This window comes from Protomyctophum parallelum (assembly GCF_964188405.1).
Source record: "Protomyctophum parallelum genome assembly, chromosome: 1".
Taxonomy (NCBI): domain Eukaryota; kingdom Metazoa; phylum Chordata; class Actinopteri; order Myctophiformes; family Myctophidae; genus Protomyctophum; species Protomyctophum parallelum.
In genome coordinates, this window is record NC_139697.1 from 43841776 (window position 1) to 43869626 (window position 27851).

Sequence of the window (27851 nt, forward strand, 5' to 3'; positions counted from 1 at the left end):
AGTCCACTTTCCTTTAGTAGCCCCATCTGGTCATTTTCAGAACATTCCTTGGAGGTCTTGTTAGTGAAAGCTTTCCTGCACCTTTCTGCTGCCTCTGGTGAGAGTTCACTCAAGAACTTTTCCTGTTCCTCTGTTAGGCTGTTTTTGTTCTCGCCGTCTCTTCGTGGCCTCTCGTTGTCGCCTCTCCTTGCTTCTCCTCTTGGGTTTGGACAGAGAAAGAAGTGGTGATCTGACGAGCCTTCCCTTCTGCAGTCTTTGTTTTTGCAAAGGAAATACTCTTTACAGTAGTCATCATTCTTATGGCACTCCAAGCATATCCTGCATGCACCAATCTTCTCAACAGCCGTCTCCTTCTCCGACAGCTTCAGTGCTTTGAATTTCTTGCAGAAGAAAATCCTGTCTTTATGCCTTTCTTCTCCACAGATAATACACCCACCGTCGGTGTCATCTTTCTTTGTGGTTCTGGTGGAGGCATATTTCTTGTTGAATTTGCTGTCCGCTTTATCTTCTTGTGTGTCCACTATCTTCAGGTGGTCCAGTCTCTCATAGATGTCCTCCTGCTTCTTCAGGAATGTGAGCAGCATGTCAAAATGGTTCTCTTGAGTGACATTATTATTGGCATCAACCATGAAGACAAGCCAGTCTTTCTTCACAAAGTCAGGAAGCTTGCTCTCAATGGACCTCACCACGAGTGGGTTCTTGAGGGCCCCAGTATTTCCTAAGTCTGTCAGGTCGGAGAGGGCTTTCTCTACTGTCTGAATTAGGTCTACTACTTTCCTCGGCTGGTTTCCTCTCACCGGTGGGATTTTCTCCAGCTCTTCAATTATTTCAATAGCAATGGTTGACTTGTTTCCATGCCTGTTTTCCAGCACTCTAAATATGTCATCAGCTGTATTGTAGGTAGACAGTCTTAGTTCTTTGGCCATCTTCTCATCCACACTGTCAAGGAGCTGGACCTTCTTGACCTCTTGTGACCCAGTCGGCTCTCCCTGCCTTTGCAGGCTCTCCCAGTCTTTTTTCCAGCGGTGGAACTCCCTCTTGCAGCCACTAAATGTAGGCAGTTTAGTTGGCTTAATTTTCACAAGCGGCATGAAATGTCTTGTCATACCTGGTTTCACATCAACTGGTGCTGATACTTGATTTTCAAACTCAAGTCTTCGTGCTCTGGCAAAATCAGCTTTTCTCAAGTCGAGCTCGTTGCTGACACTTCTCATGTTTTTAATCTCCCTCTTGAAGACACTGGCTTCTGCTGTGGGGATCCATGGCTCCCAGTCAGATAGAGCTTTAGATGCCTCTTTGATGAGCCTCTCCATTACGAGTAGATGGACTTCAAAGCTTTCGCAGTTGATGCTTTCCACAGGTATGTTGGATCCATCGTGACTCGCTTTTCCAGCTGCTTTGAATGCAGCCTCCATCACATCTTGTCCATACTTGGCCCAGATGTTGTTTTGGACAAGCCTTTTTACTTCATCCAATCTTTCCTCACAGTCACTGACGACCTTCTCCAGGCTTGCTTCCTGATCTTCGTCAAGTTGTGCGTCTTCACCATTTGCGTCCTTGGCTTCAATCTCTGCCAGTAGGCCAGTCCTGAAATCATCATTCGTTTCAATGACCCTCCGTGCATCAGCAGATAACTTTGTGTATTCTTCTCTGAGCTCTGACTCATATAAAGTGTCTGCTTTCCTGGTGAGGTAGTTGGCCCGCCTTGTGAAGCAGCTCCTGGCTACAGTCCTATCCTTCTTTAACTGATCAATTGTTTTGCCATGAACATCCTCCGCCATTTTGATCAGTGAGATGTTTTTCCTTTTCAGGTTGTTTGTTGATTTTGGAAGTTGAACTTTTTCCACAGGTGCTTCTGTTGTTTGTGACCCTTCTCATCAGCTCCCTCTGCTGGACTTTCTGAAGCCTTTTATCTTCTTGTCCTGTTGCTGGACTGATGAGTTCTTTTTGATCAACAAGCTGGCACGCTGTTGGTTTTCAACTGTCAAGTTATTCGGGATTTTTTCCAGAAACCTTTCTGCCCAAACTTGAAAAACGGCTTAGCCGACAGGGGGAACTGTGGTCAACTCAAAAAGACAACTTCTTTCCTCTTTTGTTTGTTTTTACTTTGGTAAATTGGTAGTGGTACAGGTAAGTACAGTTGCATTAGAGTAGGTTGAAAACCTTAAACAGAGAAAGACAAAAAACAAAATACAAGCTGTCATTAACTATGTAAGGTGGCATAATCAAACAAAATAAATCACTGAAATTCACTCATTTCACTTGAATAACCAAAGTTACTAACGTAACCTACATGACTGAATCACTAGTCACTTCAGTAATCTAAATAAACAGGTTGTTTTAACTCATAATATTCAGTATTCATCATTCATCATTTAGACTAAGCAAGCCTATATGCGTAACTTAAATCAAACTACTATAGCAGTTAAGTGTGGCCTAGCAGCACAAAAACATAAATAACTTTTATAACAAATTTAAGCAATAAAATAAACTGCAATGCAGAAACAATTAACGCACCAGTGGCATTCCCCTTGATGGCTTCAGGTTTCGGTCTTCCCAGCTTCAATGTTTGCAGTTAGAGTCTTTCAGTTCTTTCAGTTCTGCTTCTCTCCATGCAGTGTTCTCCACTGCTGCTGCTCTCATACTGAACAAACACTTCCTGTTTTCAGTGCCTCGCCCCAATCAGTGATTGTCACCAGGTGCTGACTCATGATCAGTTGGTCGACACCAATGATTGATGCCAATTAGGGGTTTTGACAGCACAAACATAGAGGAGAGAGATGACTGAGTGAATTATGAATGAATCTAGCTAACATAGAGGAGAGAGATGACTGAGTGAATTATAAATTAATCTAGCTAACATAGAGGAGAGAGATGACTGAGTGAATTATGAATGAATCTAGCTAACATAGAGGAGAGAGATGACTGAGTGAATTATGAATGAATCTAGCTAACATAGAGGAGAGAGATGACTGAGTGAATTATGAATGAATCTAGCTAACATAGAGGAGAGAGATGACTGAGTGAATTATGAATGAATCTAGCTAACATAGAGGAGAGAGATGACTGAGTGAATTATAAATGAATCTAGCTAACATAGAGGAGAGAGATGACTGAGTGAATTATAAATGAATCTAGCTAACATAGAGGAGAGAGATGACTGAGTGAATTATAAATTAATCTAGCTAACATAGGCTGTCTGGGAACCAGAAGGTCGGCGATTCCGACCCTTGACCTGCCCCGGCCTAAGTGCCACTGATCTATTGACATGACCCCTAACAGCCCCCCCCCCCCCCTGTATGCTGATCAAAGCCATCTGACTAGCCATCACCTGGGGCAAGCTGTAAAAGCAATTTTATTTCCCTTCCCCCTTGGAACAGAAATGACTGAAAATCGTAATTTACTATATCATACATCAAAAGTAGGGGTTTAGTAGTTAATCAAACTAATCAATATAATCAATTTGAACAAAATAGTCAATGTTAAACGAATACACATTTTCTCAATGTCTGTGGTCATGCTATTGTATGACACGTATTGTATAAATACGCAGGGCTTAATTGGCTCAGACTAATTGATTTAGTTGATTGCCAATTAATATAAAATGTATATTTAAATTTATACGGAAACGTAATAAGTATAATCACTAAGAAATCAATCCATAGTTGCAGCTCTATTGAAAATGTTGTAAATATATCCGAGCGGTGCATTAGCCTTGTGCAGCGATACTAATATTGTTATAAATGTTGTAAATATATCCTAGCCTTGCAGCGGTGCATTAGCCTTGTGCAGCGATACTAATATCATTGTTATAAATGTTATAAATATATCCTAGCCTTGCAGGGAGCGGTGCATTAGCCTTGTGCAGCGATACTAATATCATTGTTATAAATGTTATAAATATATCCTAGCCTTGCAGCGGTGCATTAGCCTTGTGCAGCGATACTAATATTGTTATAAATATATCCTAGCCTTGCAGGGAGCGGTGCATTAGCCTTGTGCAGCGATACTAATATCATTGTTATAAATGTTATAAATATATCCTAGCCTTGCAGCGGTGCATTAGCCTTGTGCAGCGATACTAATATTGTTATAAATGTTATAAATATATCCTAGCCTTGCAGCGGTGCATTAGCCTTGTGCAGCAATACTAATATCACTGCTAGATATTAGTCTCGTCCCTCTCAGTGTTAGATTTTTTTTCTCGCAATGTCCCGCCCCATATTTGAATACTTGGCCCTGGTTGGTTGGTTGGTTCTAGCCTGGTTCCAGATGAATCTGGTTGGCCGTCACCATTTCGGCTGTGAAGTCCTCCCACAATTGAGAGGGGCCAGACTTAGTCTTCCCGGGGCCAGCCTCCATATACATTGCAAAGGCAGATGAAGGCTGGCCTGCACGAGGCTAGGGGTGCACACAATGTATACTCGATGGACATACTGTACATTCAGAACCATTTTGCATGTTCTTCCAAATGAAATTTCTGTGTAAATGACAAATTATAGCTTCCGTGGTTTAGCACACAGGGCTACTATTCCATAATCCCATGTAGGTCCACGTTATGCTAATGAATACAGATACTATGGTTATGAATCTGATCATCAGGGACCTACCTGGTGTACGGTATGTCAAATACCAAGGTCATTATTTGATATTACAGTGATGTAAATAGGTTTTCAATGTAATGAGTCCCGGGATGCAGGGATGGTCTTTCAGATGGGTCCCATGGGCATTTTAAGAGTCCCACTTCAACCACGTTAGTCATATTTTTTGCCATTTTTACAAATTGCAGCATTTAACTCTCATTTAATTTGATATGGTTATAATGTGGTTGTATTCATGTAGAAAACAGAAGAAGAAATTATTATTATTACTAAAGCTAGTAAAATAAACTAGAATAAAAAACTGTACAGTAGTGCATCCCGTGGATGCAGAGGTTGTTGTTTTATTGCGTCCCTTAACTATAAACTGCGTTTTGGGATGCAAAATGCACCCTATTTTAATCTCTATTATTACAAATGACCTTGGAATGCTGAGTATTGATAAAATCGAGGCGGGTTTCTTTTTAAATTGTCATCAAATGATGTGCTAATACCATAATGACACAGTGCAGTGTTTACTTCTTAAATTCACCCAGAAATTCAGTACCGAGGTTTGAAAAATCCTAGCTTTGCCTAACGAGGTCCAGCCCTGACATCTGGGGATCCTCCCCATACCCATAGCTGGAATATTTTGGAGCGTGACCTTCTCGGAGGTCAGAGGGGAGCTGACAAAGCCTGCGGTCTGAGCAACAATAGGTGAAAACAGGCGAGGGGCGTGTCCTCCTATCTGAGACCTTCACTGTCATTTCTCTGTGTAGAAATGCCAGCGTCACCAAAGACAGGCCAGTGCCCGAGTTAGGCCTGTCACCATGTACATAATAGTCGTCTAATTGCAACTATTTGAGATAATAATAATAATAATAATAATAATTATTATTATTTTTGCATATTTGTCAATCATTTCCAGGGTGTGAAACACTTACATTTTTCAAAAATAGCAGAAATAGCAGATCTACAAGGCAAGCTTCATATAATGTAAGCTTGTAGAATTTTCATTATTAAATTTGCCAGTGATTTCTTTGTATATTTAACGTATTTGTCATATCTGCCCTGTGTAATTTGTGATGATTTACAAAGCCTAAAACAGAAATACAAATTGTAACATTCCAACGTTCAATGCAAAATACACATTTACAATCGTCAATCGCAATTATTTGTGACAATTAACCGTCAGCTTAAATTTGTAATTGTGACAGCCCTAGCCTCGGTTTAACTTTGCTGCAGGCCCGGTGTCGCACGTTGAAAATAGCAGATCTACTGTATAAGCTCACAGCGTATGTATCTGCTATTTTCATACCCCCTGTTTTAAAGCGCCCCCACCACCTCAGGACATTGTGGTACTGCAGCTAAAACTGCTTTCAAAGTCCAGAAAGAAATGACAAGGACTGGTTATATCAGAGTGGTGATTGAGGATCAAACCATTAGACATAACTTTGAGGGACATAGACAATATGATTATTAAATATTAAAAGCCGTTTTAAAATGCATGTTATTTGTGCTTACAAAAAAAAAAAACTACAACAGGGTTAAAAACATGGCGGGCAGCATAAGGCTACTTACGTCTGTTTCAAGCGCTCGGGTGGCACAGTGGTAAGTGCTTGCCGACCACCGCGGAGGTTGTGGGTTCGAATCCACCGCGGTGCACCGACCCGGCTTTGTCCAGGGTCTATTCTATTGTATACTATATACAAACACACTTGGCCCGTGTTCGGGGGAGAGAAGCCGGGCGGGATTGTGACGGATGTGTTGGCTGAAGATGTGTTGGCCAACAGATGTGTTGGCTGAAGCACATGTGTGACTTTAACCTAGGACTGACCTTAACGGGGCTGTCAGGCAGAACGTTCCTATGACCACATATTTACTTTGTGTTTTTTTCGTAAATTATTAATGCCCTAGACTTGATCGTACTACAGCGTCACACAAAAGCATAGAAAGTTGAAAAAAGTAGATGTAGTGCTACTTTTGCTTTGACTCCTGAGTCCTGACAAGGAACAGTTTGAGACATATGAGGTTTCCTCCCAACAGAGACGTTGTAGTACCTCGTCCCTCACTCTGATGTAAGCAACACAGCTGCAGCTCGTCAAATGTAGGGTGTGTTAGATATAGGCGTGTCAGTGTGCACATAGAGAAAGAAAGAGGCTTCTGCTGACTGTTTGAATGAAGTGCATTATACAATATTTTATATTGAAAATAATATACATTTGAAATGTATCCGCAAAATTTGAAAATCCACGTGGTGTTAAAAAAGAATATTCAAAAGTAATTTTAGTCAATTCTGGCAGCTCTGTGCACAGTGCCCATGCAGTATCAATTTGACACAAGACCGGCATAAAACCGGAATGTATGACACTTTGACAGTGACCGGCTGGTCAGCGATGCAGCCGGTTTGGTATAAAACTGGCCATTTTGATTGGCGGCCGATCGCTGCATCATTAGCTTGCACATTAATAATGGCCAAGTTGGCCATGAATGGCCTACTTGTGCACGAGCAGAGTGCGCAACTTAACTCAGATGTTTCAATAACTTGGTTGAGGTATGTCTATATCTTATAAATCCCGCTCCAGATATCCACTACAACGGATTCTAAATGTTTTAAGTGTCTATATAAGTTTGAAACTCAAATTGGTTATGTCATCCACATACATACCATTGGCCGATGACGTAACTGTGTGTTCATGTACAAAGGGTGGTTCCTGATTGGCCGAGGGCGTCACCAAAAAATTCACAATCCCTGATTGGCCAAGGGTGTCACCGACATACGCAGCCGAAAACAGTACTTGCGCCGCTCTACTCGCGCAAGTAATAATAATAAGCAACCAGTTGAGAAGCAGGATTTATTCATCTGGTGTCAGTGAGGACAGATGTAGAGTTGCTCCATATATGCAGATCTAGTATCTCAAACCATGTATGGCCATCCAGGGTTTGATGAGATCAGTGTTGTGATCTCCATATATGGAGACGCCATATATGGAGCGTAATGGACAACCATAATGGACTGACAACCATATATGGAGGCGTGACCTGACTGACGGATGGGTTTTGCAGGTTTTCATAGTAATTTTAGGATTAATAGTGACCACTTAATTGCTGCCCTAAAATGACCTCACAAGTATAGTAATACAAGTGTGTGTGTACATCATAGACTGTAAAAAATATGGACAAAGCGTTCGCCGGGTCTAACATGGACGTAAAATGAAGCCTGTTATTCCTGCACTGTAAGTCGCCATCTTTCTAGATCCGTTTGGTACCAGCTGGCCATTGGCTGGCTCCGTTTTGGACCAGCTGGCCATTGGCTGCCCAGACAACGAGGCGGGACTTCCCCCCTTCTTCTCCGTTGGTTTTTATTTTGACTCGAGTGGGAGGGGAATCCCGATCATAGACTGTAACGGTAGCCACGCCCCTCAGAACATACGCGATGGTTCTTTTTCTTTATGGTCATTTTTTTAATTAATGGGACCATCATTTTCCAAAAAGAATATTATGACATTAGAAATGAGACTTTAAACTAGTGACTGGAAGAAGAAAGTATTCATGACCATGTTTATTAAGGTAATACAGTCTAGGTGAAGTTGGGCCAAAATACATGGGCCTCTATGGAGCTATGGGGCTTTTTGGGTCCAGTCCAGCGCCACAACAGGCCATTATTATGAACTACCGATTTCAAATGAGGCTTCACGAAATATCTGGCTGACTGCCCCCCTGGTGTACATGCGTGTTTGAGTATTTGCAGCTGTCTTGGATGTGACCGGGCCAGAGCCAGGCCAGCCTCGGGTACATTTATAAATGTCTTGATATTTCCACATGAACCTCGCTCTCACTTTTACTGGATGCTTCAGTGTTTCGTCTGTGTCGTGCATGCAGAAACCTTTTATTATCTCCATTATTTAAGCTTTGTCTTTTCATAATGCGGGGTGGCAATGGCTCAGGGGTAGCCGGATGGAAACCGTAAGGTTGCCAGTTGGTGTTGAAGTGTCCTTGAGCAAGACACTGAATTGAACAACCTAATTGCTCCCGATGTGCAGGTTGGTGCCTTGCATGGTTTCCTCTGTCATTGGTGTATGAATGTGTGTGTGTGTGAATGGGTGAATGTAATGCACAATCTATGTAAAGCGCCTTGGATAAAGGCGCTATATAAATCTACCATGCAAAAGAAGTGAATGCCAAGTTGAAAGTGTGAAGTGTGTCCCACTGTCCCTGGGTTTCATAAATATTAAACCAACGAAACGTATTAGAGCTTGTGACTAAATTATAACTACAGTACATTGGATTGGTTATTTTATTTTCTCCTTCCATTTCCTGAAAAGTAATGGTTTTGGACATGCAAGGTTTTCCCACTGGACAGCCAAGATTTGCAACGTTCGCAGTGTACTTGAACTATAGCCCAGACCTGACCTTGATTTATTGAGGACAGTAATGCATTCTGGGTTACACTAGTAAACGACAGAGAAGGTCTAAGAGATGAAGGAAACCATGATCTTGCGATATTAATCATATAAATTACATAACATTCCTGGTAGTTCACATTTTCTCTTGGAAGCCATTAAACCAAGGGGGTGCGAGTGTTTTGAAGGGCGAACCGCAAGTTATAATTCAAGGCAGCGCCAAACAGCTGGTCCTATGGTTAGGGCTGTCACCCGCATTACATTGGTGCTGTTACAATTGACTGTCACAGTGTCACACAAAATGATTGCAAATTTGCAATCATTTTGTGTGACAATTAACAATTGAATTTTATTGGGCATTGAACAATGGAACATACTGTATAAATAAAAACATGCCTTTTGGGAAATTAGAACTGCACAGGGCAAATATACAAAGAAATGACTGACAATAGCCGGTAACATTAATCAAAATAAATATTATACTATGTGGCCAAAACACGCCATACATTTTATAATAATACAAGGTTCACAGCGAAAAAGGCCAATCTACACACTCACGACACATAGCGGCTTTGAGAAAAATGTCAAACTTTTTGCCGTACAATGACATTCCCTAAAACAGGGCCACCGTGTTCGACGGTACATGACGGTTGCCGGTGTATATTGTTATGCGGATGTTTGCCCTTGGCGAGCGCTTTTTCCGCGCACAAGGCTACATTTCAGTGTGCGCCCCGCCGCCCCCCTTCCTCCTCGTCCCTTGCATGTTTCCGCTGAAGTGCACGCCGTTGCATTATGGCTGGGGGAGGTAACCTGAAACCACGACCAAGACTGCAACCGTTAGCAAAACAACAGGCCCGGCTGTGGTGAAAAAATAATAATAATCTTTTGTGGCCCTTTGGAGGATGAGTTGGACATATTCAGGTCCCCCCACTGTATCTTGTTACAGGTATTTATCATTGCTTGGTCAGTTTGCCTCCCATCTATTACCCTACATAATGAGGTGCTGAAGAGATGCTGAATTCATCAGGCGAGCAGGGGTGGAAAGTATAACTAAGTATACATTTACTCGAATACTGTACTTAAGTACACACTTAATACTTTTACTTTTTACGGCACTAAAATTATTTTAAAATTTAGATTATTGTTTCAAAATATGCATCAACCAATTAAGCTGCCATGAGATATTTTCAGATGGGGGTACGGTGGTAGGCGGCCGGGCACATATTAACCTCTTAGACCCCAGCATCCATATTCTGGTGGCAACATCAACCAAACATAGCCGATCTACAAGCTCACAATGTGTCTCATTCGCAATGCATTGTGAGCTTGTAGTGACAGCTATTGTAGGCAAAGAGCTTTGGTTGTAAAAAAAAAAGAAAAAGAAATCTGAGAACAGTTGTAACTCAAGACCAGTTCTCTTAAGACTACAGGGGTTTAACTTGGGCTAATTTGTGGGTCCCTGATATGAAAGACGTTTTGACAACCAACCACTGGCCTTAAGAGAGGTCGAGAGGAGAGTGTGGGAGAGTTGGAAAAGAGGAGAGGACAGTGGAGGGTGGGTGGGGGGGGGGGGGAGACGCAGCAGCCTATTAGCCTGCTTCTGGCAGCGCCTGCCCGGCTCTCTTACTGGTCCCTGGGTGAAGACTCTCCCCGCTCTGACATTCCCTTCAACGGCTGGAACAAAAGAGCTCCACTGCGCTGAGCTTTATGTGCGAGGAGCCGTGGCCTAATTCAAGGCTGCAGTGTCTGTAGGGCGTGATGACAAGACCACGCCGCCGCCCGCCCGCCCGCCGGCCTTCCAGTGCTCGTCGGAAGGGAAGGGGGAGTAGAGAGACACTGTAGACCGTTATTATCAACCACCAGGTCAAGGACCCCCAAATTGACATATTTGACCGTCGACCACCCAAAATCTGAAAATATGTTGTGCCAGGGAGAGACCCCTCCAGAAGAGGAGAGAGATTTTTCAATTTTGTTCAAAAAAATCACACCTGTGTGAAGTGAGGGGTGCTCTTATCATCACACATCATCTCATTCTCAACCAATGGCACAACTACCACCCAATCACGTTGGCCAATCACAATTTGCATCCTCACTTTTGTCTTCAATGTTTGTTTGCACACTTTTGTCTTCAATGTTTGTTTGCACACTTTTGTCTTCAATGTTTGTGTTTACACAAACACTCAAAGCTGGGTATAGGAGGGGCTAGCGCCCCTCAGAGATTTACAAGCTCGCCCGTGTATATAATATAATTATGGAAATACTAAAGTACAGTACTCAAGTAACTGTACTTAAGGTGTCACTCATTCACTGGATAGAGGGGGGAAACCCTATTATTATTACTGAAGTAGAACTATTTTCAACAAATCTCTATTTCATAAGGTTTGTCTTGTTAAGCCTGTGTAAAGTCATTTAAAACCGGTCATGTTGATTAAGCCTTAATCAACATGACAGGTTTTAGCACGGGGACATTTTATTCAGGGTCCTCCTTAATCATTACGGTGTGGAGGACCCTGAATAAAATGTTCCTGACACGGGGGAGGGGGAGGAGGGGGAGCAGGAAGGAGAGCCAAACGTAAAGAGGTTTGCCCTTTGGACCGCGACACTCTGCTTTCACCATACTACCAAGAAGGTCAAGGTCAGCCGTCAGACACCAGCCATAGCTTCACCACCCAGGAACCACTAGCCCGTATCCCACTGATTCTCAAGGTTGTGGTGGGGATTATGGCAGTGGTTCTCAACTGCCATAACTCCCAACCACATGATTTTTTTGGGGGGTCCCCGAGAAATGACAGCGTTACCATGTGGGGGTCTCCGGGGGTCCCCGGGGAGTCCCCGGGGGGGGGGGGGGGTCCCCGGAACATCCAGACTCATGACAGAGTTACCGTGTGGGGGTCCCTTTACTGTACCCTCTACTGTACTGTCACATCTGAAATCATCATATATGCAGTTCACTGTACTGGCACACCCGAAATCATCATATATATACAGTTAATATGTGCTTTGTGTCTGTTTGTGTGTGTGTTAGGTTGCGCACAGGTGGTGAAAAACAACCATGGCACCCAGGCACACACATAGCTCCGTAAGGGAGTGATTGCACCACTCAAAAAAAGAAAGAAAGAAGGACAGAAAAATACCTCATTACTGCATCAAAAGTACCGTATATTTGATATTCCAAATAGTAGTCCAGGCGTTTAAAACGCAAAATCGATTTGGACACTGCCTGGCGTTTAAACGGAACCAGGTGGCTATTTGCAGCAGACCTTAATTTATTTTTGGTTACAGGCCCGATAAAGCGTCCACCTGGGACCCCAGTTGGTCCCCGGGCCTGTCATTGAGACCCAGATGCTCTATCCTATCCTATCCTGTACTGGTTGGTTCTAACCTTTTGACGCACAGAGAGACAGTGCTCTGTCAAAGTTCCACCCTTTTTTCCACGGTGCAAAAAGGAAGGTCGTTTAATCCAGTCATGCAGGAGGAAACCATCTGTTTGGCTCAAGCATTAGAAAGAAAAAAAATACTGACAGTAAAACAGAACTGAGTTCTCAAGAGCCTAATCTCGGGAATAAATAAGCTATTATATAAACAGTAGTGGAATTGTGAGGATCACAGGCCTGTGTAACTAGTGAATTAATGACTTTTTGATTAATAAGAGACTTGAATGGGGACAAGAGGTAAAGAAATATTGTCTCTTGTCAGGTTGAAACCTCATATATGTTATATAATGATATATATCATCGATGTCGGGCAGAAGGCGTGAATCTGCATATTTTCATTTTTTTATGTTTTCATTTTCATAAATGAATGTTTTGACATTTTGTACTTTGACGTCAAAGATTTCCACGTGTTCCAATGTCCGGGTCTTAATCTACAATTAATCTTAATCTATCTGCCAACTAGCCACATACACGTAATAAGATACTATATATATATAATAAATTATAATTCAATTTCTGCCAATGTTCTGGTAAATCTGTCACAATGATGATTATGCCAGTGAACAATGAAAAATAAATACATCTTTAAAGCGACATTCTTTTCTACTCAAATATGCTTCTGGGGGTCGCCCCCCTGGCACAAATATTATTTTCAGATGGTGGGAGGGGGGGGCGGTCCATGGTGGAAATATTTGGGGAGCCCTTGGAATAGGTGGTTTAGTTCTAGCTTGTTTACACATGATGTGGACATACTGTATTGGTGATAATTTGTCAAGGAGAAACACTGAGATCTAGGCCTGTTTGTCCCAAGAGTGACATCAGCCTGAGCCTGATGATCTAGGAGGCTTTCATAAGTATGTGAGGGTGCAATAAAAGTGTGACCGAACCCAGCCTAACAGCAGGTGGGTTAGGATTTATCATGGATGGAAAGACATTCATGCCGGATCTACATGTTAAGCATGAGTGTTGACTTAACCTAGATAGCATCTTGGTGCACTGCACACACACACACACGCGCACACACACACACACACACACACACACTCTGTCTCGCTGCAACAAGCCATGACAACCCCTCTCCACACACACACTGTCACACACACTGTCTCGCTGCAACAAGCCATGACAACCCCTCTCTACACACACACACACACACACACACACGTACACACACACATACACGTACACCCCAAACACAGCACTATCAGCAACACTGGAGTCAAAGTGTACCGAATACGAAGGTCGCATCTTCACACACACACACACACACACACACACACACACACACACACACACACTTATGTCATCACTCATTGGTGTTCAAGGGTGACACACACACAGACACAGAGACACGTTTATATTTAGACACCGGCACAGGGACGTTGAGTGACATTACACATAACCTGCTATTTTCTTTAAATCGTGAAAATGTGACGCAAATCTTTGAATATATATTCTTTCACAGCAAACATTTTTAACTCAAATCTTTGTTTCTGTGGGGAAGGGGGGGGGGGGGGGGGGGTTGCTGAAACAACATATTTTCAGATGAGGGTCCACGGCCAAATACAGATAATTCTGAAAAAGGTTGAGCACCACTGACATAGAAACAGAGGACATTTGTAGAATCAGGTCTAAGTGGATTAAATCAGTGTCACATATTTGATTTGTTGCAGATCACAGATGTGTCCTTGCCAAACTACCTGGTGGCCTCGTCCGTGGGCCTGCTGCCCACCCAGCTCCTCAACTCCTACCTGGGCACCACGCTACGCACCATGGAGGACGTCATCGCCGAGCAGAGCCTCAGTGGATACTTCGTCTTCAGCCTGCAGGTCAGCGGACAGGGAGCCGCCATGACGCCAACACCACATAACACCCGATAAAACTGTCTCTGTAGGTTGCTGGGATGAACCCTCCTAGCGTCCATACACTGGGGCCAACGTTTATCATTAAAAAAACACAATATACATTAGTTCAAACTCTTTCTTAAATTTGATGGACATTTGATGGACTGGATATTAGTTGGCTATACAAAAATAGCAGATAATCATAGCACGGCACTAAGTGACATAATAATTTTGTGCAAATAATTTGTGCAAATCTTTGCATGTGGGGTTCCCTGGTACAAGATATTTCTAGATGGGGGTCTGCGGCCAAATGTATATATGTATGTGTATGTATTATATATAATACATATATATATATATATATATACACACACACACACACACACACACACACACACACACACACACACACACACACACACACACACACACACACACACACACACACACACACACACAACCTGTAATATGCCATGGATGGACCCTTTGTGGTCTGTGGACCACAGTTTGATAGCCATGAATCACTCCTGGGCACTAGCCAAGCGCCAATGGAATTGCAACAGGTGTAAGCAATGTGGTGACAGTTTCAAATGACCTGCGGGTCAGAGACATAGAGCGGTGGCACATTTCTCCCTCACACACACACACACACACATACACACACGCACACACACACATGCACACACACACACACACACACACACACACACACACACACACACACACACACACACACACACACACACACACACACACACACACACACACACACACACACACACACACACACACAGTAACTGCCCCCTGGTGATCCACACTCTTCTTGAAACACAAGTCACTTCATCTGTTCAGTGGGGCTCATAGAACTGCTCACCAAAACATTAGTACTACAGTATGTGCGCACTCATTTCCCAATAACAGAGGGAGCTTATATATATAATATATATATATATATATATATATATATATATATATATATACAGTAGTATATAGTGATACACACATATATTATATATATATATATATATATATATATATATATATATATACACGTGTATATATATATACACACACACACACACACACACACACACACATATATACATACCATAAAAATAACCTGGGTCCATATTTTAGGCCATGTTATTAAACTCATTATAGGCGAGAATTATTATTATTGTTTATTTATTTATTTTTCAATTGTGTGATTCATTAAAAATGTAATCGATAGAATAATGGCTGAGACAAACGATCGTTGCAGCCCTATAATAAATACAATTTCCTTTAATCTAGGCTTATATTTTAAAGTTCAAGGTGTTTCATGTTTTATGCTATTGCTTCATGTTCTTAGCAGTTTAAATACTGTCTAACATAGATTCTTAAGATTTATTTTGGGCTTTTTATGCCTTTATTGATGGGACAGTAGACTGACAGGAAATGAGGAGAGAGATGGGGAGTGACACCCAGCAAAGGTTGTCGGGATCGGGGTTCGAACCCGCAGCACGCTGTCAGGCTGGCATTGCAGCCTAGGGTGCTCGGACCACCACGCTGGCACTGGCAGCCTGGACCTAACATTATTTCCCTTGTATATTATTGACTAGAGTTCATGCTTACTCTTGCTTATTCCAATCGTGCACTTTGTAAGTCGCTCTGGGTACGAGCATCTGCTAAATGCCTACATTGTTTAATTGTACAGGAAACGACAGTGTAGAATCAGCCAGCTAGCACAACCAGTTAAATGTCTGTGCCTCTGGTGTTTAAAAAGCCCACATGAACAGGACAGATGATGCATTCATTGCATGCTCACCTCTTTAACAGGGTGTGTTACTGTCTTATGGCACACCTACCTATCTATTATGAATGTGTCCTAATCCTCCCATTTAAGGTCCATTCAAACTGGTTTCACTTGGAATGTTTTCTATCGAGCAGGCGTGCCATCTGGAACGTTGACCTAGTGACGTTTATCATGCTGTATATGGACTATGGGTCTGTGTGATGACTCAGGCACTCAGCGTTATGATTGAAAAAGTTGTTCTTTGCTCGAAGATCTGCTATTTCTGCTATCTTTGAAACATGGAAACGATTGACGTTCATGCAAAGATAATTGTGATTATCTCAAACAGTAACTAACATTTACTAATTTTTTTAGATTTGTTGTTTTACTTTACTGGAATATTTCCAATTCTAGGTACTTTTACTTATACTCCACTACATTTCAGAGGCAAATATTATACATTTATTATTATTATATACTACAATTATTTGAAAACTTAAGTTACAACTTACTTTGTAGATTTTTATTATTATCACAAAACACACACCACTTCAGCCCTATCTTCCAATATATAGCCAATGTACAAGCTCACAATGCGTGGTAATAATTGTGACAATCCTAGCAGCAATGGCAGCTAGGTCTGTACTGGCGAAATTGCAAAGCAATGTGCCTTTTTATGCTCCCCAAAGGATGAACCTTACTGATATTTTATCTTTATCTTCCATATCCTTGGGGCCATCTATCTACGGACATATTTCCATAGCATGCAATCTGGGCAGGTACATTCTTTTCCCAACTGCATTTCATCCAGCTTTGAGATCTTGTACGGGGCCGTACATTGTGCGATTCTTTTTGTTCCCTCTCGTATTCTATTTTGGTTTTGCTGAGACTTGCATACCTGCTTGTTGGATCTTCCTACTCCACAGCTCTTCCTGTAGTTCTTTTTTTGTAGAGGTTTGCACATTTGATGCACATTCAAGACCCATTGTAAGATTATTTTTACCCCCAGCATCTCACAAAGCTCACTCTAACTTTAGCCATCATTAACTAGGCCTGGCGAAATAGTTTAATATAGCGTTACAATCTTTTTTGCTGTTTTGACCTTTCTGTGTGGGGTTTGCATGGTTCTTGCCCTTGAGCAATGTACAGGAATAACACTTGGAGTTGGTCTCCCAGTGGCTGCCCAGTGGCTTCTCAATGCTCCTAAAAAGTAGTTAACTTGGGACGTTGTGGGTCAAATAAATGCAGAGGACACATTTCCCCAGGGGGGAATAAATAAAGTACATGTTACCTTTAATATATACCATATATCCTTGTTGTGATGAGGATGTACCTGTACCTGATTCCTGGTACTGAACAAACACTACATTGAATTGATAACTATCAGAATATAGAACTTTACCTTTTAGCAAAAAAATTACAAATAAAAAAAGTTTAGTTTAGTTTTAACCAAAATATATAATTTACCCATGGTCTCCTGCCTTTATTAAGCTTTGCTCCGAGCTGTTAGAGTCACTGTTCTGAAGGGACTGATTGGCACACTGCAGAAGAAGCCTTTTAGGCTAATTCATTCTCCTGTTAGTGCTTTGTGCTCAGAGTGCCACTGACTGGCTCTTAAAGGTTCTGATAAAACACTTTTTGAACTTACACAGTCAAATCCTGAATGTTAATTGAACTCTCTGAGTCTACAGTTCAATGGACTTACTGTATGTAGGAAGGCAATGAAGGCACGTGTGATCAAATCATCTAAATATTGAATCAAGCTACTTAAAAAAACTGTCTGGGGTACACACTAAGCTGAAAGTGTTTTAAAGTGCCTGCTGCTCACTGAGAAGGCCACCAGGTAGCTTGCCAAGGACATGTCTGTGACCTGCACAAATCGATACATGCACTGATTACACACCGCTTTGATGTCCGTTTCAGAAAGATCACCGATTGGGTAAGTGTGTGTTGAAGTACCGATACTGATGTTAAAGTTGCACACTCTCAGCACTCAACTCAGTATTTCTCATGAGTATCGTATGCTGTATTTATTATTATTTATTTTTACCTTTTTATTTAAGCGGGCTTGAACAATTAAGAACCACATTCTTATTTGCAATTGAATTGCAATTGCAATTCAATCAATCTGATTAAAGATGAAATTAACACAAAGCACAGTAAAAGCAAGAGCATAATCAATAGGTAATCACAATATTAAAACAAATTGTAAACAACATTACTGCAGAGTGTAAGAGCCTTCTGTTCAGCCAGCAGTGTGAGGGAGGACAGGACATAGCTAGTTCTGTACTGAGCTAGTTAACCCGCGTAAAACCCTCTCTTCAGCGAAAGCTTTCCCCACAATAACAGAAAATCCACTAGTATACAGCCCTGAGGGTCTCCGGGCATCCACTCGACGCCGACATCATCTTTTCACGCCTCCAACTTCAGCTGCGGAGCTCTGGAACTGTCTTGAGAGATTACCCCAGAGTTCATGTGTGCCGATTTTGTGTGAGTTTGAGTAGTAGCAAAAACAGTGTTATAGCGCCACCATGAAGCCAATTAGAAAGGTGTGGGGCGGAGGTACTTCCTTGGCCTCCCGGGAATGTGTGCGCAAAGTTTCTAACGGACTGGGGCGAAAACATTGCCTTTGGCCTTCGGCCGTCCGGCCTTGCAGAGATGACAAATAGTATTGCACTGCAAAGTATACATACATAAAAGTTAAACTCATGTCTTTATTTATGTTTTTGTCCACTCCTCCAGATCATCATCAGCATCGGCCTGATGTTCTACGTGGTCCACCGGGCGCAGGTGGAACTCAACGCGGCCATCACCGCCTGTCAGATGGAACTCAAGACGTCCCACATGAACGGCTCCTCGGCCAGTCACGGCGGCTTCACCTACTGCAGCAAGAGGGCGATGGCAGGGGGAGGGAACGGCGTTAACGTGGTCTGACCCCCCGAGAGACTGTCCGGACCTGATCCAAGCCCCGGGGAGGTAACTTCTTATGGGTAGCGTCTGTGAAAATGCTGAAGGGATACCCGCACAGCAAAATTAAGGATTTCCGGGGTCTTCAGGCGTGTTGGCCGGCACGGCGGCACAGAATGTTGGTTTGTCAACATTGTGCCGCTCCAGAAACAGAGAAAAAAACACAGCTTACGTCTTTATGCAGACGATGTGGATGTGCTGTTCAGTCTGTACCATTTGTACAAGCGCGGGACCATGCGCCGTTTGACGAACTTGCTTAACGGCGCTGAAAGAAATGTTTTTTTTGTGGTACGTCATCACAAGGCAATTTTCTTTTTCTTTTTCAAATGTAAAACAAATGATAGCACTTCATATCAAATTAGTCTGGCTCTGTTACAAGAGTTGTGGAGGATGGCGCCGAGGGAGGCAGTAAGTGAGTGAGTAAATCACAACAAAGATGGGTGTACAATGCCCGCCAATACAATGAATGTGCAACCTAGAAATCTCTTGGTAACCTGTTGATACCATATCATCATCATCTTTTCATTGCCAACCTATGCACCTCTCACCAGTACGTCTTTTAATTTCAGACCATTTCCCCCTTGTCCCTGTTCATCTCGTGCATCCGATGCTTTTCTTGTTTTTTTTTTTTACAGTATGATCAATAAGGGCATTATTCATTTTCTGATGACTTTGACTCTTTTCAACCACATAAAGCCTATACTGTATACAGTAATTAGTCGTCCCACCAGGGAACTATACTAGGTCTGCTTATTATTATTTATTTATTTTCACCAAACGCCAAATCTCTTCCCCCAAAAATGTCCGATCTGCAGGCTGTAGCCCAGCTATTTTTGCCCAATGTTTGCTCCAGAATAGGAACACTAGGGTTCAAGTGGTTGAGTCAAATTCTTAATTTTCTTTTTAAGTGTCTTATTGTTAACTGTGTGTATGCATGCGTGCGTGCGCGTGGGGATCCTCTCAGTAAGCATTTACCAGCCTTTCTCTGAGTGTGTTGCGAGTTTTGCTGGCTAAGAAGCACACCGGCACGTCTAGCTAGCCCTGGGATCATTTTAGTGCTTGTGCAGCTTTGATAGGAACAGATGGATTAGGGGAGCAGGCTTGGCACAGCGGAGAACCTCTGCTGTGTTCTGTCAGGGAAGCTGTGGTGTCAGCAGGGAGCAACACACACCTAGTAGCTAATAAGCCAGTGATTCTAAACCTGTGGGGACCGGGGACCACTGGTGCGCCGCGAGGGTATTTCAAGTAGTCCACCCAAAAAGCAATCGGAACCATTTCAGTCAGTGTGAACCGATAAATTCCAGCTTGTGATCCAAGCCAGAAACACAATCGATTGATTACAATTGACATGCTCTGAAAATGGACGCGGCCCACCCATCTGACCACTTAACACGGCAGCAGAACATTGAAAACATTGAAATTCATGCCGGATGAACCGGCAGTAAAAATCGTTAACTTTCATCCAAAGCGTTAATATTGTAACCGCAGATTTATTTTAATGAGCTCCTAACATTGACGTTCCAAGCCTCGATTCTGAGAAAAAGCCTGCTAAAGGTCGCACTTATAATGTAAGTGGATGGCGGGGAAACATTTCATTGACGGACCACAACGGAAGCGAGCGTTGCCTAGCGACGGGGAGGCTACTTGAGGCTATTCTGATTATTTTTTTTAAAGACGCCTTCGCTATCGAGCACGTTTGGGAAAAAAGACGTGATCGTCAGTAAATGAGTTAAGTGGTGAGATGGGTGGGCCGCAAACATGGGCCCTGATCCGTAGAAGGTTAAGAACCACTGTAATATAGCTACAGAAATGTCCCCATGAGGACCTGCTAATGAAACCCCTACGTTGTTGTTTATTTTAAAGCCTTTATACTACTAACTTCATTTGGGAAAGTGTGTAGATATTTTACCTTAGTTGCTAGGCCGGTAGTTTTGTCTTTGACTTTTTTTTCTGTGCAATACAACGGTCAGCAAAGCAGCACATGGCATGAATGTCTCATTTCAGTGCTGAAACCAAACTTAATAAGAAATTCTACTGCATTTTTTACGGTTCTGTTCTGTTTTATAATTTTTATTTTGACTGAAAGCCGAAGCACACCTTAAGTATCTTAGCGACAGGCGCATAGGATAATCCAAATGTTTAAAGTAGAGTGATCCCGCAAACTTGCAATTATTATATTACTTAATAAGGAACGCCTTAGACCTTCATCAGGACCACTGTTGATTTTGTCAGCTAAAACTATGACTAAAATTGTTTGTCGACTACCTTTTTTCAGTTTTTCACTGATGAAAACTAAATAAATACGAAGCTACGATGACTAAATATATTGACAATTTCGTCAACAAATACAAAACTAGACTATAATGTTAGGGAGGGATTAGTGGAGAAGAGATCCAGTAGAACTAAAAGACAAGTCATTTTATGCTTATAACCAAGTGTAAAATCAGCCATTTCGAGTCCGACGCCATCAAGGCCTAGCAAAATACATTTTAGTCAACTAAATCAACTGTACATTTAGTCAACTCAAACTAGACAAAAACTAAAGCTTTTCAGATGACTAAAACATGACTCAAACTAAATTGAATTTTATTTAAAAAAAATATGTCTAACACTAAATCAGAATTTGCTGTCAAAATCGACACTAATCCACATACTTACGTTTACCGAGGTCTGCACTCTACAGACTACACTACACTACACTGTTTTCCCTTTTTTTTTTTACATCTTTCCAATCTACAAGTTTATAGATCCGCCATTTTCTGTCTGTTCCCCCCAGAAGGGACGCTAGGGTTCAGTTCATGACAGCGTGGGGGATCACGTCTCCTTTTGTATGTGTTGTTATTTTGTCACTGACATTCTACATGCATTTAAGCGATGACAGAAGAGATGACAAGGCTGTTATTGTTCTACGTGCCATAATGAACCGATGGCGCATGGAGGCTTCAGTACACGTGACTTTGTTTATTTTATTCCATAAAGTACTATTGTAGGCAATATCAGCTGTTATTAAAAACAGCTATCAACATAACAAGCATAAAGTTCTAGTTTATTTTGCACAGTCCGTTAGAATAGATATTTTCATACGGTTTAAACGTGAAGTCAAGAGAGGAGTTTGTTTTCCAGATAATTGAAGCTCAAAAACAATGTGTCTCAAAATCGACAATCAAACACAAACATGGACTCTAATCGATGAATGTGATCATACCTTTCTTTTTGTGTGTGTTTTTTTAATTATTATTACTACATGACATCTGTTTTCATGATGCTGCTCCTCAGACAACGTCTGATTGAGTAATATAAATAAGGGCTCCTATATGAGATCTGTTTTTATGTTACGGTTTTTTTGTGTGTTTAATTTTTTTTTCACACAAGCCCGTCTGATGTATTCACAAAAGTAGTTATTTTGTGAAGTTTTAGGCGGTTGATGTGAAATTAGTCTCTCGAGGCGGACATGTTGGCTCCCACAATTTTCAAATGCTCCTGCCTAATGCTTAATGGATGCTCCATGGTACGATAACGTCGCTCATCAAAAATAGGTGATGCATAACTATGAGCTTATAGACATCCACGCAGGCTGCCCTGGGACAGCTGGCCTACATGGCACGGCTCCACAGATGCGTCTATAGATGGCCTCACACTGTCATACAACGTGCATGAATTGTGCTCGACAGTCTGTACTTTGGAAGCTCTGAAAATGGGTTGAAAATAACTTCATTTCCCCATGTTCGTTTTTGCCTTTGCGCATGTTGGCTCACTGGAAAACTGGGGTCCAGGGATCGTTCCTTGACAGGGCTCCGGGCTTACGCGTGTGTACAAATTAGTATCATTGGTAACACCTGTGAAGGAAGAAAGAGGCCCAATTTTTTTTGCCATTATGGCCGCTGTGTCTATTACAGACTGGCAGTGTCCATGTAGCTTTTGAAGGTTGTGGAAGAAGGTGTTTGCGAGAGACTCATGTGAACCAAACACATTCCAATGCCGTTAGACAGTTTGATAAAGCTGTAGAATTATTCCCACGCTCAATGTCTTCACATTCTATACTGGTTGATCGGGGGCCCGTTCCTGTGTGATGATTTAGCAATAATAATCAGATTTTAAAGCAAAAATATATATATAAATATATATAAACACAGTATATATACAGTAGGATATATATGTGTGCTATAAGTTGTAGTTGTACCAATGAGAACCAATGTTGGAGTCAGCCGACGTGTTGGAAATTGCCCATCACTTACAGTGTTAGGAAGGAAAAAATGTGAATATATTTTGTATTGTTGGAGTGTAGTAAACTAGAAGTTTACAGCAGTAGGACATGAATTAGATATGAGTTGGAATGCGGCCCGTGTTACAATTACAAGCCTCTGTAACGAACCAGACATTGCGAGGCTTGTGCTCCGATACGTTGTTCAGCCTCCCTACATTCTCCCACAACTTTATCTGTGAAATGTCCATGCTGCCTGGCTGTGATGTGATAGAGAGATTTAATGAGAAAAGAACAACAACCAATACCAGTATCTAATAGAACAACAAGGCAACCACACCCACCCAAACACCAGTGTCTAATACACCTTTCAGCTTGGTAGCACTTGAATTGGAGAGTCTGCAGACGATTTCTGGATGTTTAACTTCTCAATACGTTGCCCTTTTGGCATGTGAAAATATTAATGCCTGATTAATACAGAATTGTGCGCTAGTGTCACACATTGGAAATTGCATATACACAAGCTCACAACATGCTGTGGTGCCACACTTTGTGAGCTTATAGACAGGCTATTTTCAGTTGTTCACAACAGATTGCACAACCAAATTAGCCATTTGACCAACCAAATTAGGCATTTGTCAGAGTTTGAGGTTTTGACATTTTTGTACTTGAATTGATGATTTACACTGTTGTCTGGATTGGTTGTGACATGAGGACGTGTGTTTTCAAATGGTACTCGGATAAGTTCTTATTTTTCAACATTGTTTTTTGTATTATTATTATTCATGAGAAACCCATTTTGAAGGTCCAAGGCCTTCTGGAAATGGCGGTCAGCAGCGATTTCTTCATCACGTTATTGTCTTTATTGTCAAAGCCATTAGCTTTTGCTGCAGACTAACTGACTAGCCGCAATCGGCTGGCTTGATGACGGCCATCGCTAGTTTTTACTTGTACAGACGGTCCTCTCCAAACGAAGGGTGGTTGTCATACTACAAGTTCTTTGACAGAACAGAGTGGGGAAACAAGGAGGTTCTTCCAAGTTTAATGCAAAAAATGAATGAAAAATAACCGCAAACGTAGGTCCACAATCGGTCACTGCGGTCATGCTTTGCATTGTTTTAGACTCCCAAATTTAGATGTTTGAAAATGTGATATCGAGGAGCGTAAATAGAACTAGAGGAAGTACGGTAGGCCCGTTTTTACTTAAAGGAATAGTTCAGCCAAAAGTGAAAACGCTGTTTTATCTCCTCAACCTCATGTCAGTTGAGACACGGATGCCATGTCTTTAGCCACACAAGAATACACGGCAGCTCTCTGCAAAACAATTCAAGTCAATGGTGATCTATTGTTAGAGTTCTGCATAATTCACAGGCAAGAGTATTGTCTTGCGTCTTCAAATTCAAATACAATGTTTAACCTATTAAAACCCTATACTGTATGTGTTGACCGGAGTCCCCCAGGGGCCTAGTAGGGTTGGGATCCAGAGTCTGTTGGACTGTTCGATCGGTTTTCCATCCCTCTGTCAGAGCTGGCGTGCGCCGTGTGGTGGACTTCACTTCTGCTATACAATTACAATACCAGTGATTCACCAATGTTTTCATTTCAAGGACCACCATAACTCTTGAGAGTTACAGACCCGTAAGGGTCCATTTGGACCCCCCCTATAGGTATCGTTAAAGAACCGGAATCGGTTCAAATAAATATACTAGACCTCCTCGAAATGTCTTCGTTTGCCTCTGCACGAAATCTCTTTGTGGCAGCGCCACTTGTAGATGTGCAATCTTTCGCAGAATGTTCATCCCCAGAATGGAACAGTGTGTTGCTTCAGCATCGATCCGGTCCTCGGGTCTTCTCTGACGCATCCTGTCTGGTTCTGTAGGTGGTTAGAGTTCACTTTCTTAAGAGTTCTGTGAAAAAAGTATTTTGCACGCCTATACAAAAGCAACACGTGCGTAGGCAGTCTTCAACTGCAAAATAAATCTGTAATAGGATTTCGTTCTTAGACCTTTTGATGAAGTTGTATTTCCATGAAAGTATTATATTTGCATTTGAAAATAGTGTTACCCCCCAACCCCCCATAAGCACCATTCTATCTTAAAGAGTTATAAAAAAAAACATGACATGACTCGATGCAGTCTTCTAAAGCCAAGCGCTGCTCAGTAAGAACACAAAGTCTCCCCCGCATGTTTACACCCCTGCCTCGGAGGTTGACTTCACAGAGCTCTGCAAGCCCCGGGTGTACGGCAAGCATGAGCGCTTTGGAAAACAATGACTATAGTGAATATATCTGCATGTGTGATCATTTAGCTTCCTGAAGGCTTGGACCATGCTGCGCAAGGAGTCTTTTTAGTGTCATTATCTGGCCTTTTCTGAACTCTTCATTAGCGCCTGACCAGTGACTAAAATGGTATGAATTTTAGTCAACTAAAACTAATTAAACTAAAATATTTCAGATGACTAAAATATGACTGAACCTAAATTGAATTGTATTCAAAAGTCTAGGACCAAAACGAAACAAATAATTGCTGTCAAAATTATCACTGCCATTGACTTGAGTTGTTTTTCCTAGTGTTTCTGGAAAACTGCTTATATGCTGCGTGAAAGACACGTCCCCCATCTTTCAACCGGCATGAAAGTGAGTAGATCATTTGGCAGAATTTTCATTTTTACCGAGGGTGATCTCATTCATTCGAGGCTTTGTTTTTGTTTTTCCTTATAGGTGGGCTCTGAACTTAACTTTAGATCTAGTTATGCAACAACCAATTCCCAAGGGAAGTGAATCTCTCATAGACACCCACACAGACCCGAGTCTGGGAGGTTAGAACTGCACATTTCTTCACTGTTGGTATGTGAGTAGGCCTACACGGGTACACTACAGTAACATATTAACTTAAGGGTCGGCTATTGAGGTACTATGAAATACTTCCCCCACCTGTATCAAGTGCATTACACATAATACTGTATTTTGTAATACAGAGAATTTTACAGACGGTGTATGAATATTGATATTTATCGCTGTATGAAGCTTGTTCAGTGTTATTTATGAGAGAGAGAAATAAAAACTGTCAAGGCTTTCTTAATTATTCTCGTTTGTGTGTGTTCTTTTTTTTTGTCTGTGTATAACGGCTTAAACATGTGTTTATGTGCCCTATATATACGATAATAGCCAATTTACAAGTTAAGGTGTTGCAATGTGATGCGCTAGCGTTAGCTTGTATATCAGCTATTTTTGCTATTTAACCGATTCTGACCTGAGATCAGATTCATACGAGGTTTCCACTGGACACACACTGGTCTGATGAACCCATTCTGACCTGAGATCAGATTCTAAAAATGTCAGTCGTTCTTCGATTTTTCAAAAAATTGCAGACCTACAAGCTCGTATCGCGCCACTCGGTGGCGCGATATGAGCTTGTAGATCTGCTATTTTTCAATAGCTAAAGCATAACATGATGCCAACACCAAAATGGGTGCCCGGTCAGAATGGGTTAAAAAATCTACATTTCTTTCTGCTAAATTGTGAAATTAAATCTAGAACTTTTGCTCAAAACAGGGATACCAGGGTTAATTAATGTTTTATTTTTTGTAATCAAACATGCATAATTATATTGAAAGTAAATGCATGTATTTGCATGCAGACTCCCCATCGGTGGTGATAAATGGATGAGCAGAGGGGAATATCAAAAGCAGAAGCATTGGTTATTTCTCAGACGTCTCTGTTGGGTGGAAACCTCATTAGTCCAAAACTGTTACCTTCCAGTATTCAAATTCAAACATAGCAAAAGTAGCAGATCTACAAGCTCAAAACACAGTGTGTTTGAGCTTGTAGATCTACTGTTGATGAATTTGTGTGACACTGTGCAGTATGATCAAGTAGGCCGCTTAGTTACAAATAAAAACAAAACACAAAAAAATTGAATATTGAGATTTCTGTCCCGACTGCAACGATATGCTTGTTGAGGGCTGTGTTTTATCATGTCCTCCGTCTTTACCTGGGTTAATAATCTGCAGACTTCAGAAGGTGTTATGTAAAGGCACATGTCCTAATCCTAAATGTGAGTAGGCTACTTTCCAAATGGGGCCGTGTTGTATCTATGAGATTGAGGTGCTATCAATGTCTGGAGTTTGCCCAGATGCTGTTCAGACCCTTTAGGTCGGAGAGCACCTAAAGCCAGCGTTCTTATCAGATCTGGGGAAACCTTATATCACCACCTTATATATTGAGAGCATGGAGCCCAAAGGGCAAGTGACATGTTCAGGATTTCACAGGAGAGCTTTTCATTGATTGTAGACGTTTAATTATAAACAAGATATTTAAGCGATTTATACTTTTATACTGGAAAAGGTTTGGAATTCATCAAATATTTGACTATGCATTGCAATTGTTTTTGGCTATTTATTTTGTTAATAAGTAGTTTTTCGCCAAACGGACTGCGTGATTGCAGCCTATTGTGTAACGGACTTGACAAAAAGAACAGATCTACAAGCTCACAACATGCTGCAGTGTGATCCTTTGACCTAGGATAGACGGTGTAGCAAAGATTTGGCATGACATTTGGAATGGAATTATACCATTCTGTCTCAGTCTTTGGGCATTGCACATATACAGTAGGAGTAGACTCATTATTGCGCCGAAAGAATCAAAGTTTTG

General features: G+C 41.7%; 1 protein-coding gene across 2 annotated transcripts in view; it reads left to right on the forward strand.

Annotated features, from left to right (window-relative positions):
• The window catches only part of tmem64 (transmembrane protein 64), a 39994-nt gene extending 13709 nt beyond the window's left edge, over window positions 1-26285 (forward strand). Inside the window, exons 3-5 of one of the 2 annotated variants that reach the window (XR_014570509.1) lie at window positions 14088-14243; window positions 18775-24745; window positions 25143-26285. Coding sequence is in view for 1 of the 2 variants with exons in the window: in XM_083786363.1 (XP_083642489.1) it covers window positions 14088-14243; window positions 18775-18966 (348 nt within the window). In the remaining variant the exon portion in view is untranslated. Of the gene's footprint in view, window positions 1-14087; window positions 14244-18774 lie in introns of both variants that reach the window. The other variant, XM_083786363.1, reaches the window with a different exon arrangement.
• The last annotated feature ends 1566 nt before the right edge of the window (window positions 26286-27851 follow it).